The sequence below is a fragment of the Sciurus vulgaris genome (assembly GCF_902686455.1).
Source record: "Sciurus vulgaris genome assembly, chromosome: 8".
Taxonomy (NCBI): Eukaryota; Metazoa; Chordata; class Mammalia; order Rodentia; family Sciuridae; genus Sciurus; species Sciurus vulgaris.
Genome location: NC_136468.1, coordinates 143565041 through 143577972, shown reverse-complemented (window position 1 = coordinate 143577972; position 12932 = coordinate 143565041). Strand labels below are relative to the sequence as shown.

The 12932-nt window shown below is 63.7% G+C and overlaps 1 protein-coding gene across 1 annotated transcript; it reads right to left on the bottom strand.

Moving 5' to 3' along the window:
• Positions 1-18: 18 nt before the first annotated feature.
• On the bottom strand, positions 19-6280 carry SDS (serine dehydratase). Its single transcript, XM_079151585.1, has 8 exons — positions 6190-6280; positions 4022-4176; positions 3418-3457; positions 3083-3222; positions 2899-2990; positions 2247-2474; positions 587-711; positions 19-242 (listed from the first exon to the last, which is right to left on the bottom strand). Exons 2-8 carry the CDS (start codon positions 4172-4174, stop codon positions 34-36), a joined length of 987 nt encoding a protein of 328 aa, XP_079007711.1. The 5' UTR covers positions 4175-4176; positions 6190-6280; the 3' UTR covers positions 19-33.
• Between the last annotated feature and the right edge of the window lie 6652 nt (positions 6281-12932).

Genomic DNA, 12932 nt, shown 5'->3' with positions numbered 1-12932 from the left:
GCTTCCAGCCGGCGAGGGCGCCTGGGCGGGTCCTCACTTGGGCAGCCCGTTCTTCATGCCCAGCTGTTCCTTGAGGGCCCAGAGCTGGCCCAGGCTAATGTTGCTGCCCCCGCAGACGATGACCACCAGGGAGGGCAGCGGGGCCTGCAGCTTCCCCTCTCCCTGCAGCTTCTTGACCACGTGGCTGTAGACTGCGGCCAGGGCTGCCCCACAGGCCGGTTCCACCAGGATCTTCTCATCATCTGCGGAGGGCGTGGGAAGTGGGCCCAGGGAACCACAGGGCCGCTGAGCTTGGGCCACGAGCCAGTCAGCTCTCCGCCTGGCCATGGCGGCAGGTCACCTCCCACCACCACCCCCGTGGCTCTTCCAAGCCCGAGCTGGGGCCTGGGTGTCGCCATGGGGTCAGCGTTGACGGAGCGCTCGTTGCCGAAGCCCCGTGGTAGGAGGATTCTGGGTGGGAGGTTCTAGGTAAGGGCGGGGGCGACGACGAAGGCAGTCCGGGGTGAGCGGGGCCCCGGGTGCCTCGGTGGACAGCCGCTTAGTTCTCGAGCCCGTGGGTCAGGTCTCCACAGGACTTGGCACCTACCCACAAACTTTTCAATGGCGGCCACAGCCTCCTGGTCCGAGATGACTTCGGAGAAGATGGGGTGCTCCTGAAACAGCTTCAGGGCCTGCGCCCCCACGGTGCACACGCCCAGCGCCTTGGCGACGCTGGTGGAGGTGGAGACGGGCGTGGGGGAGGGGCAGGAGAGGGGCCGTCAGGGGAGCAGCCGCAGGGGACGGGCAGGACTGTGTACTTAGAAAGGGACCCCAAACGGGTCTGCCGGGGCTCAGATGGCTGGAATGGGGATCAGTCGCGTCCCTCTGTGCTGATGCTGCAGAGAAGGACCAGGGGACCCACCCCCAGTCCACCCGGTCATTCCTCCTGAGCCTTGTCGAGCTCTGCCCGCCCACCTCCCGCCTTGTCCTCCAAAGCTCAGCATGACAGACGCCTCCCCCAGGATGTCCTCTGGAGGACTCAGGCTGGCCTCTGGGGACCCTCAGCGGCCCTGCCCCTGGCAGCAGGCGGCACTCCCTGAGAAAGCCTGGCACTGGCACTTCCCAAGCAGCACTGGACTCCCCCCTGGTTTCCGCGTCATTGGCTGGTGTGGTCTTACTGACGGGGACACGCGGCAGAGTCTGCTGCCCAAGGTCCGCTCGTCTAGGGGAGCTAGCGCTGGGGCTCTGAGCAGGGTCCGTGGAACCCCAGACCTGTGCAGGTGGCCGCTGGTCCTGTCCCCGGCTCCTCCCCAGGAGCATCTCCAGGGCACGGCCTTGGCCCGAGGCAGCCTGCGGCTCACAGTGGGCGCTCAGCATGGCTTCTGCCCAACCCTCCTGGAGGGGAGGCCAGCATGGCAGCCTCCTGGGAACTGGGCTCCCGTTCCCACCCGGGCTCCGTCCTCCCCGCCTGCACTGAGCCGGCGTCCACCCTGACCTAGCTGCCCACATCCCTGCCTGGCACGAAGGCATCTCCTAGCCGCCCCTGCAGCCAGGCGTGGCCGCGGGACTAGGTGCTGGCAGGCGAGGGATGACAGGAAGCTCCCGCTGTCCCGACTTCTGATGGTTCATCCTGATTCCTCGACTCCGCGAGGGTGTGAAGTGACCACAGCGGTAGAAGCTACCTTGGAATTTTAATTTGGACCTTTGTCCAGGCCACCGATTTGAGGTGTGATTCTTCCTAGCCATGCTGGGCAGTGGCAGGGAGCTGTGCTCCCGGCCAATCGCTCGACGGTGCGGTGCTGTCTGCCTCAGCGAGGACGGAGGGTGGGTCAGTGTGTTCAGTTCACCTTTGACTCGAAATGTTTTCAACAAACGTCGGTTAATCGGGATGTGGCCCTGCAGCAGGGTTGTAAGTCACGGAACAGCTGTATTTTGTCTGTTTAGCCTGCAACCTGTCCCTGCTTCCTTCTTCCTGCTAGATGGAGTGTGGAGGTGATAGTTGGCACGCAAGTCGCCATTTTGGGCCATAAGGCCATGTGCCAAAGATAGCAGGGCAGGACACTCAAGGGACTTTGGTCCCTGTCTATGGAACTGCTCCTGGACTTGCCGTCTCTAGACTTTCACAGAAGAGAAATCAGGTTCAGCCACTCACTGTGTGACTCTGGGCAAGTGACCAAAGCCTCGGCTCCCTCGGCTGCACAGGGGTGGCATCGGGAGCCAGCTCCCAGCCAGCCCAGACGCCCCCGGGCAGCACTCCAGGTACTCACCTGGTAATCTTGGGCAGGGAGACCAGCTTGCCCGCAGTGGTGGCGGCGTGGAAGCTGTGGGCACCGATGGTCTCCATGGCGATGATGGGCACGTCCCCCCAGCCCACCTCCTGCAGCCCCTGGACCACGCCGCACAACAGGCCCCCGCCGCCCACGGACAGCGCGATGGCGCCGGGCTTGGCGCTGAGGCTCTCCTTCAGCTCTCTGATGATGGAGGTGTGGCCTTTCCTGCAGGGCGACGGTGGCAGCTCGGGGCCGGCTTCCTGCAGGCGAGGCAGGCCCGAGTCCCCTGGCGGGCTGGTCCCCTGCTCCCCGATGCCACCCGACTCCAGGGCCCGGCTCCATCTCTCCCTGAGCGCGCCCTCTGGCCAGCCACTGGGCCACCCACAAAATGGAGACCCGCAGCACCAGGAAGGGACACTGCCTAGAGCAGCGGGCAGCAGGCTGCGGGACAAGTCCACCGGCAGGCTTGCACAGCTCCCGGGGCCCCAGGGACGGAGCTCCCGCTGCCCACAGCGGCCACCTGCCCTGAGGACCCTTCCTTCCCCCGGACCCTCCTCCCACCCTGGCTCTGTCAGGGACGTGTCCCCTGGGCAGCCTCAGAGACCCGGCACCTGGCAGCCCATGCCAGGTGCCCCCGCGCGGCACTCACCAGATGAGGGGGTCGTCGAAGGGCGGGACGTAGACCCAGCCAGGGTTGTTTTTCGCCAGCGCCTTGGCCATCTGGAAGGCCTCGTCCAAATCCTGCACAGTCATGGTGGGTCACTGTGGGTCACCGCGGGAGGGTTGAGGCGCTGACCCCGCACCCACGGCAGCTCCCGGGGGGGCACTCTCACCTCCCCCGCGACCTTGACCATGGCGCCCTCGCCCTGGAGCCGCTGGATGGTGAGGGCCGGCGTGGTGCTGGGCACAACGATGGTGGCAGGGATGCCCAGCTTCCTGGCGGCGTACGCAGCCGCCATGCCTGCGTTGCCCGCTGCCAGGAGGTGGAGGTCCAGTCAGCGTGGAAGGGCCTGAGAGCCAGGCTGCCCTCCTGCCGGCCTCCTCCTGGAATTCCAACCCGACTGCTGCAGAGGCTGTCAGCTCGCTGCTGGGGGATCCAAGCCCAGAGAGGCGAAGCCCCTGGCCCCAGAACACACAGCAGAGGACTGGGGGGAGGCCGGCCACTTACCAGAGGAGCACACGAAGTGTTCACAGCCTTGCTCAGCCCACTGTGGGGAGAGGAGGGAAGGCTTGGGTCCACCCCCGTCTTTTCTTTCATTCTCTTCTGCGTACTAGGGACTGAATCCAGGGGTGCCCTACCACTGAGCTACATCCCTAGCACCACCACCCCCTTTTTGAAAATGTTGAGACAGGGCCTTTTTAAATTGCTGAGGCTGGTCTCAGACTTGCAATCCTCCTGCCTCAGCCTCCTGAGTCTTTGGGATGACAGGCTGCACCACCGTGCTGGGCCCACCTCCCAGTTTTTGCCTGGGCTCTTCCCTGCCCCGGGAACGTCTCCTGGGACTGGACGTGACACAGACCTCCTCCTCCTCCTCTTGGACGGTGTTCTGCTCTAGGCCCTCTGGTCTTCCTCCCAGAGACCGACTCGGGTGGCTCCCCAGGGACCCTCGCGCACGGGCACCCCGCAGCCAGGGAAGTCCTGATGTGGGTGTGCAGTGCGGGTGGGAGCCATCAGCCCTGAGCCTGGCTCTCCTCTAGTTCACACAGCCCTGGTCCTGCCTGTCCAGGGAGGGGCTGCCACCCTGCCCAGGTGGTGTCCGCCCCTCCTGTACCATCTTGCAGAAGTGCCCGATGCCCCGGATCTTGAAGGAGCCAGAGGGTTGGGCACTTTCCATCTTGAGATAGACGCTGGTGCCGGCCACTTTGGACAGGGCCATGCTGTCCCGGGTGGGGGTCCTCATGTGCAGGGGCTCTCCAGACGCCATTGCTAGGGGGACGGACAGAAGCCCAGAGGGTCAGGAGAGTAGGCACCATGCTGGCAGTTGGCATCCAGGAGGCAGGTGACCCTTCCCCTCACTTCCCAGGGAGAAGGATAACGGTGGGCAGGACGGCAGGTAGAGTGTGTGCCAAAAATGGCCGGTCCCCCAATGTGCGTGACCCAGCGACCACCGCGCAGGACATCTCAGGAGGCCCCCGGGAACCTGGCGGGATGGGGCTCCTCGGGAGGGCCGGCTCGGCCGAGCGCCCTGCGGCTCCAGCGCTTTGCTGTGGGCCTCTTCCGATCTAAACACACGTTTTTATTTTTGTGGTGCCGGGGATGGAAGCCGGGCCTCACGCACGCCGAGCAAGCGCTCCACGGGAGCTCACCGCGCCCCGCCGCAGCCACAGTCCAGGGAGGCCACCACCAGTGCTTCCCGTCCCAGGCGCCCCTCAGGAAGCCCCACACGCTCTCCTCCACGAGGGGTAGGGTCAGGCCTCGCCCCACCCTGGGCTCGTGACCTGGGAAGCCACACTGTGGCTTTCGAGCCAGGATGCGTGGGTGACCGTTGAGCCCTGACGGGTGACGTGGGTCACTTCTAGGACGTCCCTGCTCTTGCCAGGGGCGATTTCAAATGCCCAACGTGGAGCTGGGCAGAGATGGGACCCCTGCCCCAAGCCAAGGTCAGCGAAGGCGGCTCGGTCCCTCGGATGCAGAGGCGGCCGCCAGGGGTTCCACTCCACCCCAGGGAGGCCCCAGCTGGCCGTGGTGTCATCTGACAGACTGGGGCTAAGGACGCCTTCGAGGTGACTCTGGCTTGGCTGCTGTCACCTTGTGCCATGCGAGGAACCCCGAGTAAGCCCTGCCCAGCTGAGCCCCTCCGGTCCGGTGACAGAGATGAGCAGGCATGGCTGCTGCCTGGAGCCCGTTCTGGGCCCTGTGCTCCACGGCGGGGGCAGCGCATCCGTGGGGCCAGAGCCCCCAGCCCAGAGTCAGGCTGGGCTCTCTGGCCGGTTGTTCAGAGCTCAGGAATCTCCAGGACCCCGGTGTGGCTCAGGCCTCCCTGCCTGGACCAGCGCTGGCTGATTACAGTTGAGATGGCCAAGAACCTAGCCACGCACACACCCCTGTGGCCTTTCCGTCTGTCCCTCTCTCTCGCTGAAAACCACAGAGGAATTTGTGTCCCTCAGCTGGGCCAGAAGAGGTCAGTGGGCGGCTGCCTCAGGGGCCTGTCCAGTGCCCCCTCACCACCCAAGAGGGTGCATCCTTCCTCCTTGGCCCAGGTGGCCGCTAGCCTGTGCCCCAGTTCTGGTGACACCACCTGGTCCAGTCCCCTGCCTCGGGCAGGCCTGTCTCAGGAACACCACTTTCCCAGGCTGGCTAAGACATCCCAGTGACAGGGAGAGTGGTGGGGGTCCTGGCCCCGCAACGGCCTTAGTACCCTCAAACGTGGGTGCCCCCTGCTCGTCTGGGTCAACCCACACCTGGACCCGGAGGGAGATGCAGACGCCGACTCCCGAAGAGCTCGGGGTGGAAACCAGAGCCCGAGGGCCTCCAGAATGGCGGGGGTCGCCCGTAGACAGTGGCACCGGGTTCTGACCCTCGAGATGCCCTGGCTTGAACCCGCCCCTGGTGGCAAGCGTGAGGAGCCCACCCGGGAGACCCTCTGGGGGAGTTTGGAGGGTTCCCGCATATCATGATTCTTCCCAACAGACTGGAGCCCTGCGGCGGGCCCTGGTGAAGGAAAGCCACCCCTGCGCCGTGTGCGCGGGGCGGCAGCGTCACCCCACCCTGTCACTCGGCGGGTGGCCGGCGCTCAGTAAACGTTACGATTATTATTAAGTGCGCTCTCATTTCACCCACGTAGCCTTAGCAGGGAGCTTCTGCTGACGCCCCAACTGACAGGCGAGACCACTGAGGCGCAGGGCCCTCCGTGCCCAGCCGCTGGCTCCAGAGCACGTCACCGACCCGATCACCCCTCGTCCCCTATCCTGGAGTGCAGCTGAGGATGGGGCCACTTACCAGGCACAGTGAACGAGGTGGACCTCTGGACAGAGCGAGGAAGTGGATGGTTGCAGGGACCCAGGGAGGACAAGTGGACTGCTCTGCATTCTCCCGGGCTCCTGCCGCGGGGCTTTATTAAAGCCGCAGCCTCCTCTGGGCAGCCAATGGGCTCCCAGGGCCGGCCCCGCCCCGCCCCGCCCCGCCCCCGCCCCGCCCCCTGCGCGAGCTGGGGGATCCGGGAGGGGAGGGCCACCCACTATGCTCCCCCTCCCGCGTCCCCCGTTTCCTCCCCTTCCCTCCACTCCCTTTCCTCCCCTTCCCTCAGCGCCTCCACATGTAACCGGGGACAACACCTCTTCCCCAAGGGCCATAGCAATACGTTTAAAGGCCCTGGCATATGCTTGGCATATAGTAGGTGCCCAAGAAACGCAACGGCGATATAACAACAATAATAACAATCCAGAACGCAAGGGCCCCTCGGCTCTAGTAAACGTCAGGTCCCCCGGAGAGCTGGGTACAGTTGTTACCCTCATCTCCCTGCAGGGAATGGAGGCTCGCTCCAGAGATTGTCCTGGCGCCCGTAAGAGGCAGGAGTTGGCACTGGGACCCAGGCCACCCGGCTCCCAGCCTGGCGATCCAAGCTCGGTTCTTCGTCGCTGCCCGCGGTCCTCCTGCAAGAGCCTTTTGGCACAAAGAAGCGGGTGGGTAGACCCCGGGCAAGAGTGAATCCTGGCCCTGTGGTTCCCCCGCTACCTGGCCCTGGGCGAGGCCCTCTCGCTTCGCAGGCTGCAAGGGGCACGGCCAGGGCGTCTCCTCCCAGGCTCAGAGGACAGAAGGTGTCGCGTAAGGGCCTGGAGCTGAGGGGTGTTCAGGACGTTAGTATTGACCAGCACCATCACCATCACCTCCACCTCCACCATGACCCCCATCACCACCGTCACCACCGTCACCACCACGAAGGAAGTGGAGCGTCTTGCTTCTGAACGCTCCCTGCCCTGAGCCAGGGCTCGGGTCTGCCCCTGGCTTCCCGAGGGGTCTGTGTCCACAGGCAGCGCCCAGAGCCCGGCTGCCTCCTGCCCAGGTCCCTCCACGAAGCCCCCTCGTCGGGCAGGCGGTAGGAGGGTACCGAGGAGACCGCGGCCGGCCGGCAGCTCGCACACCAGCCCGCGGACGAGCTGCCCCTTCTGCTGGCCCTCTCCAAGCCCCCAGCGGGCGGTCCGTGGGGTGCGGGCTGGGGACAGGCGGTGGCGAGGAGGAGGGCGGGGCACCCTGCCCTCACTTGCAGACTCAGCCCCTCTGCGCCCGATTATTTGCAGCCGGCACCAGCCAGCGCCCGCTGCCACGCCCTGTTTCCCCCCGGGGCTCCCCAACCCCGGCGAGCAGGGGACGGCATCTTGAGCCCCACGTGGTAGGTGAGGAGACAGGCTCAGAGGTTGGGGACGTTTGCCAAAGGCCAGCCGGTGCCAGGTGGCAGCTCTGGAAGGCAAGCTCGGGGACTCTGAGTCCTCTGTGGACACAGGGAGGTGGGGGCGGAGGGCACTCGGCCAGCCCGGTCCCATTGGGAAGCCCCGGATTTAGGTGTGAATGACATCTCCACACGAGGTTGTCCCGTGGCCCGAGGACAGGCCTGGAGGAGGACAGCCCCTCGCCACGCCCTGTGTCCCTTCCCGTTCCCGGGTGCTGTCTGACCGAGGCAGACGCAGAGGACGCTGGGAGCTGCAGGCGGCAGGGACCAGGAGACCACTTGTCCTCAGATCCTCCCGTGTGTGTCCCCTGCTCTCAGCAAAACCGGATCCGTGGCGGTCAGCGTTCAGACGGCAGAGCGGAGGACGCAGAGGAGGGGCGGGGCCGCGCTCGGCACCGCCCACCGCGGCCCCGCGCAGCCTCTTCTGAAGAGAAGGACTTGACTGAGCTCGAGCTCACACGCGCCCGGTTCGCTCGTGTGCAGAGTAGCCATCTGCGGACCTTGAATCCGCCCCCAAAGAAACCATGTCCCCGCAAGCAGACGCGCCTCGCCTTCCCGCCCTCCGCCCCGTTAACCTCCAGCCGCCTCTGTCTCCGGGGCCTCGTCTGCTCTGTTGTTATTCACCCTCGTGGAACCGTGTTTCACGGGTTCACATGAAGTGGTCCCGTTTGGAACTGCACAGCATTTCATAACGACACCACCACATTTATCCATGCAAATTTTCCCAAGTTCGAGTCAACGTGCTGTGTGACCTTGGACCAGTCATTCCTCTTCTCTGCGCTTCCGCATCTTCAATTAGATTTGTTATGAGGCCTTGATAACGTGATTGATGTGAAACTGTCAGGATAGTACCTGGTGCACGCTCGGTATTGAGAAGCAACGGCTAGCCAGGCGCGGTGGCTCACGCCTGTCATCCCAGCGGCTCGGGAGGCTGAGGCAGGAGGATCAAGAGTTCAAAGCGAGCCTTAGCAACTCAGCGAGGCCCTAAGCAACTCAGTGAGACCCTGTCTCTAAATAAAATATAAAACAGGGCTGGGGAAGTGGCTCAGTGGTTAAGTGCCCCTGAGTTCAATCCCTGGTAACAGGGGGAAAAAAAAAAAAGCCACGTCTGTTTTCCTTTCTGGTCTTCCAAGGACGTTCGTCCCTGGCGCTGGCGATGGAGCACAGATGCACTCTTCACCCAGCTCTCCTCTGGAAGACAGGAGGAGACGGGAGGCCAGTCGAGGTCACCTTCCCAGCTAGCAGATGGACAGACGAAGGCACAGCTCTGCCTGACCACGAGGAGAGCCGGCAGCCCCAGGAGGAGGCAGGAGCCTGGCTTGGGAACCCTGGACAAGTGCCTCCCTCGTCCCCACATCCCCACGTCCCCACCTCCACTGCTGTTACATCACACCTTCCTGGAAAGTGTCCCCTGTCCCCGAGGGGGGACGGAGTGTCCTTAGGTGTGGGAGGTGGGGATCCGATGGCTGTTTTCGCGGCTCGGGAACAGGAGCTCTTTCCTGTCGTCCTCCCTGGCTGGCAGACAGCTCTGGGTCCTGAGTCCATTCACCTGGGCTGGAAATGCCACCCAGCCGTGTGACCTTGGGGTGGCCATCTCGCTGCCCTAGCTTCCTTTCCCACCCCCAGAGATGGGACAATGATGTGACCCGGCATTGCAAGTTGGAGAGAGTGGCCGGCCAGGGCCGGGCCTGAGCAAGGGCCATCTCCATCTTTCTTCTTGTCCACGACTGTCCGGGCTTTGGGGTCCTCCCGCCATGGCCGGCTCTCCTCCAGGTCTGCTCCCCATGGAGCCTGGGCTGCAGCTCCGGGGGACTCTGCAGCATCGGCCCTGTCTCTCCCAAGAGGGGCCACAGCAGCCTGGTACGGACTGTGCCACCTCCTGGCCACTCCCAGCAGCCTCTCCCGCTTCCCGGGCAGTTCCTTGCTCGCAGGCAGCGTGATGCCAGCTGCAGCCACCGTTCCCGCAGCCTCAACTCCAAAATGTCCAGAGTCCAGCCAACCTCTGCCGCTGGCGCCTGGCCCCGGCTCTGAATCCCGCACCTGGACCCTGGGTTCTTCCCACAGACTCCCCTCTCGCCTCCCTGAGGGTCTTCTCACCTGTCCCATTCATAGCGGGGACGCCCTGGCCCCTGTCTAAAACCACCCTGCCCGCCTTGGTCTGCACATCTGGCCGTGCCCACCCCACACACCTCACTGGACTGGGGCTTCATCCGGTGCTGAATTCCTTATGCCCGAGACGGGCTCGGTGCACAGTAGGTGCTCAGTAAACACCACACTGTTCACTTCAAATGAAACGAAGCAAAGTGTCCAAGAAGCACAAGAATAAAAACACCGAGGCTCATAGGTTGCCTGCAGGCTTGGGGCTGGGGGCGCGAGGGGCTCAGGGACCTCACCGGGTCCCTGGGAGCCTGGGGAGACCTGCTGAGGAAGGGGCTGGCCACCCCTCTTTCAGAGGGTCTGAGGCCCGACCCTCAGCCTGTGCGTTTCCATCCCCCGCAGGTCCAAACGACCCAGCTTTCCTGCCTCCCTCCCCGTCTCTTCCTTGTTCTGGGGACTGAACCCAGGGGCCTCCCTGAGCCATCCCCCCCCCCCCCCAGTTCTTTTACATTTTAACTTTGAGACAGGGTCTCGCTAAGTTGCAGAGGCGGGTCTGGAACTCGCCATCCTCCTGCCTCAGCCTCCCGTGTTGCTGGGATGGCAGGCGTGTGCCGTGGGACTGCCCTGCCCAGTTTTCCTGCATTCACTACCCCGAGCGCAAGAGCACGTAAAAGCCCCAGAGATGCCGGAGCCCCGGAGGCGGTCATTGCGCTTTCCCGGCCTCTGCCAAACTTAACTCAAGGAGGCAGCTCTCAAGGTGGGGTGATCTTGTGCCCCAGGACATTGGTCAAGGTCTGGAGATGGTTTTGGATCACCACGGGGTGAAGAATGCCACTGGCTTCTAGCGGGTGGAGACCAGGAGTGTCCTTCAACAACTTGCAATTCACAGGACGCGACGGCAACGAGTCATCTGTCCCCAAACATCAGCACTGCTCAAGGGTACTAGGGACTCATACCTCCCTCGTTCTACCGTCTCTACTTTAATTAATATGGCCAGGACTTAATCTCGCTGGGGAAGAACCTGTGTTGTCTAAAAGTTGTCCTTCCCTATCGCTACTGCTCACCCAAACCCCCTGGAAAATTCAAGGATATTCTGTTTTCTTGGTGAAATGGATCCAAGCCAATCAGATGTCCCTTGTTTGGGGCTCAGTGCTTCGACCTCTGTGGCCCTGGCTGTAGGAACTTGGCATGGAAACCTCTCGGCTCCCGTGCAGCTGGCCGCAGTCCAGCTTTCGATGTGGAAAGACCCAACGGAATGTTTTTGGACCATTCGATGGTGCTGCCTCTGGCCTCTCGGCTTTGCGTCATCTCCAAATGTGACAAACAGCTTCTTGGGGGGACCTTACGTCTAAACCTGCCACCATGGCCAAGGTCAGGGCCCCACGGCCAGGGGAGCCTCCCCGGGGATCATCTTCGGGCAAGCGGGGACCGGAGTGGGCGGGGCTGGCTGAGAGCTGGAGACTCAGCAGAGCCCACGGCAGACGCGCTCCCCCGTCGCCTCCCCAGCTTCATTTTTATTTCAAGCAGATACTTAATCTGTGGCAGGGAGGAGATTTCCCTTCTTCTAGGCGGGGACAGCGGACTTCAGGGAACCAGGACAGTGGTGGGGGAGGGGCTGGGTCCCCAGGGTTCTGCCTCCCAACCCAGGGGACCCAGGGTCGTCCCCAGCTTGTGCTCCTGGCCCCCTGTGGCAACTGTTCTGCGGCAGGTGGGAGCCGTGGCCCTTTCTGTCCCTCTGAAATCCAAGGCTCTAGAAACACAAGGCCTGGGGTGGAGGCCACCAGCTGCCTCTTTCTCTCCTTTTTTTTGGGGGGGGGGGGGTAGGGGGTGAGTACCTGGTACTGAACTCAGGGACACTCGACCCCTGAGTCACACCCCCGGCCCTATTTCGCATTTTATTTAGAGACAGGGTCTCACCAAGTTGCTCAGTGTCTTGCTGTTGCTGAGGCTGGCTTTGAACCTGTGATCCTCCTGCCCCAGCCTCCAGAGCGCCCGGCTGCCTCTTTCCCTTGACCTGTTCTCACCTCTATCCCCCGAGGTTTCAAAGATCTGGCTGGCGTGTCAGGAAGCCCCCAGCCACCCACCCCACTTCAGTCAGTGTGCAGATGCAGCCAGCCACCTGCTGAGACGTCCCTGTTACACTGAGGCCGAGGTCAGCCATGGCCATGGCCAACTCTCCTTCCTTCCCTCCTCTTCCTCTCCTCCTCCTTAACGCACGGCATCAACTAATTACAGTCAGTCGCCTATGCACGCCGTGAACTGATCGAATATCGATGGGTGTTTGCAGAACGAGTTCATCAGAAACGCCACAGAGGCTGAGTCGCGGGGCGCTAGCCCGGCTGCGCACGTTCCAGGGCTGGCAGAAGAGGCGAGGCCGCCGGCTGCGTGCAGCTTCCTGCCTGCTTCCAGGTGGTCTGCGCATGGGGCCCAGGTGGAGGTGGTCTGGGGAAGGTCACCTGAAGGCAAGGAGGTGCCCCTCCCGAAGTCTGGGTCTCCAGGGAAGGAAAGTCCCTCAGGCCCCACCGTCCCTTCTCTCTGGGCCTCGTCCTCCACCCGCAGGAGGCTGGACTGCAGGGCCCGGCAGACGCTGCGGCTAAGGGTTTGCAGGCTTCTCAGGCCCAGGACAGCCAGGCTGAATGCCCCTTGGAGATGGGCCCCTGGCCTCTGCTGGGCAACCCAGGGCGAGTCACTTAACCTTTCTGTGCCTCAGTGTCTCCCTTAATAACTGTTGGGGGGAGGGGGAGGGGGCTGACTCTGTATGAGGCTCTCAGACTCATTGATCTCAAATACTCGGAGGGTCAACCCGGGGCTCTGGGCCCCTGGCTGTGGGGTCAGCAGCAGGGAGAGGTAAGGCCAAGCTAGGAGGGAGCTGGGCCTCCGTGGAGGACGCTCCACTCAGCTGTGGCCTGTGAACTGTGGCCCCACCTGAGACCCTGTGTCCAGGGCGGTTGATCCCCCCTGAAAGGGCCGGTGACCCTGAACTTGGCAGAGGGGCCATGGTGTGTGGGGTGTGGAGAGACAGCCACGTGCTCAGTCCCTGCCTGCAGCCCGCTGCCCGGCCCTGGCCTTCGTCATTCGATGGAACTTGGCCCCGCGGCTTGGAAGGTGCCTGTCGCGGTGCCAGCAGGACTGGGCGGGGCCGATCGGTAGCGCCTCTGTCCTCTCTCCGCGCACTGCCCTGACCTGGAACAGCCAGCTG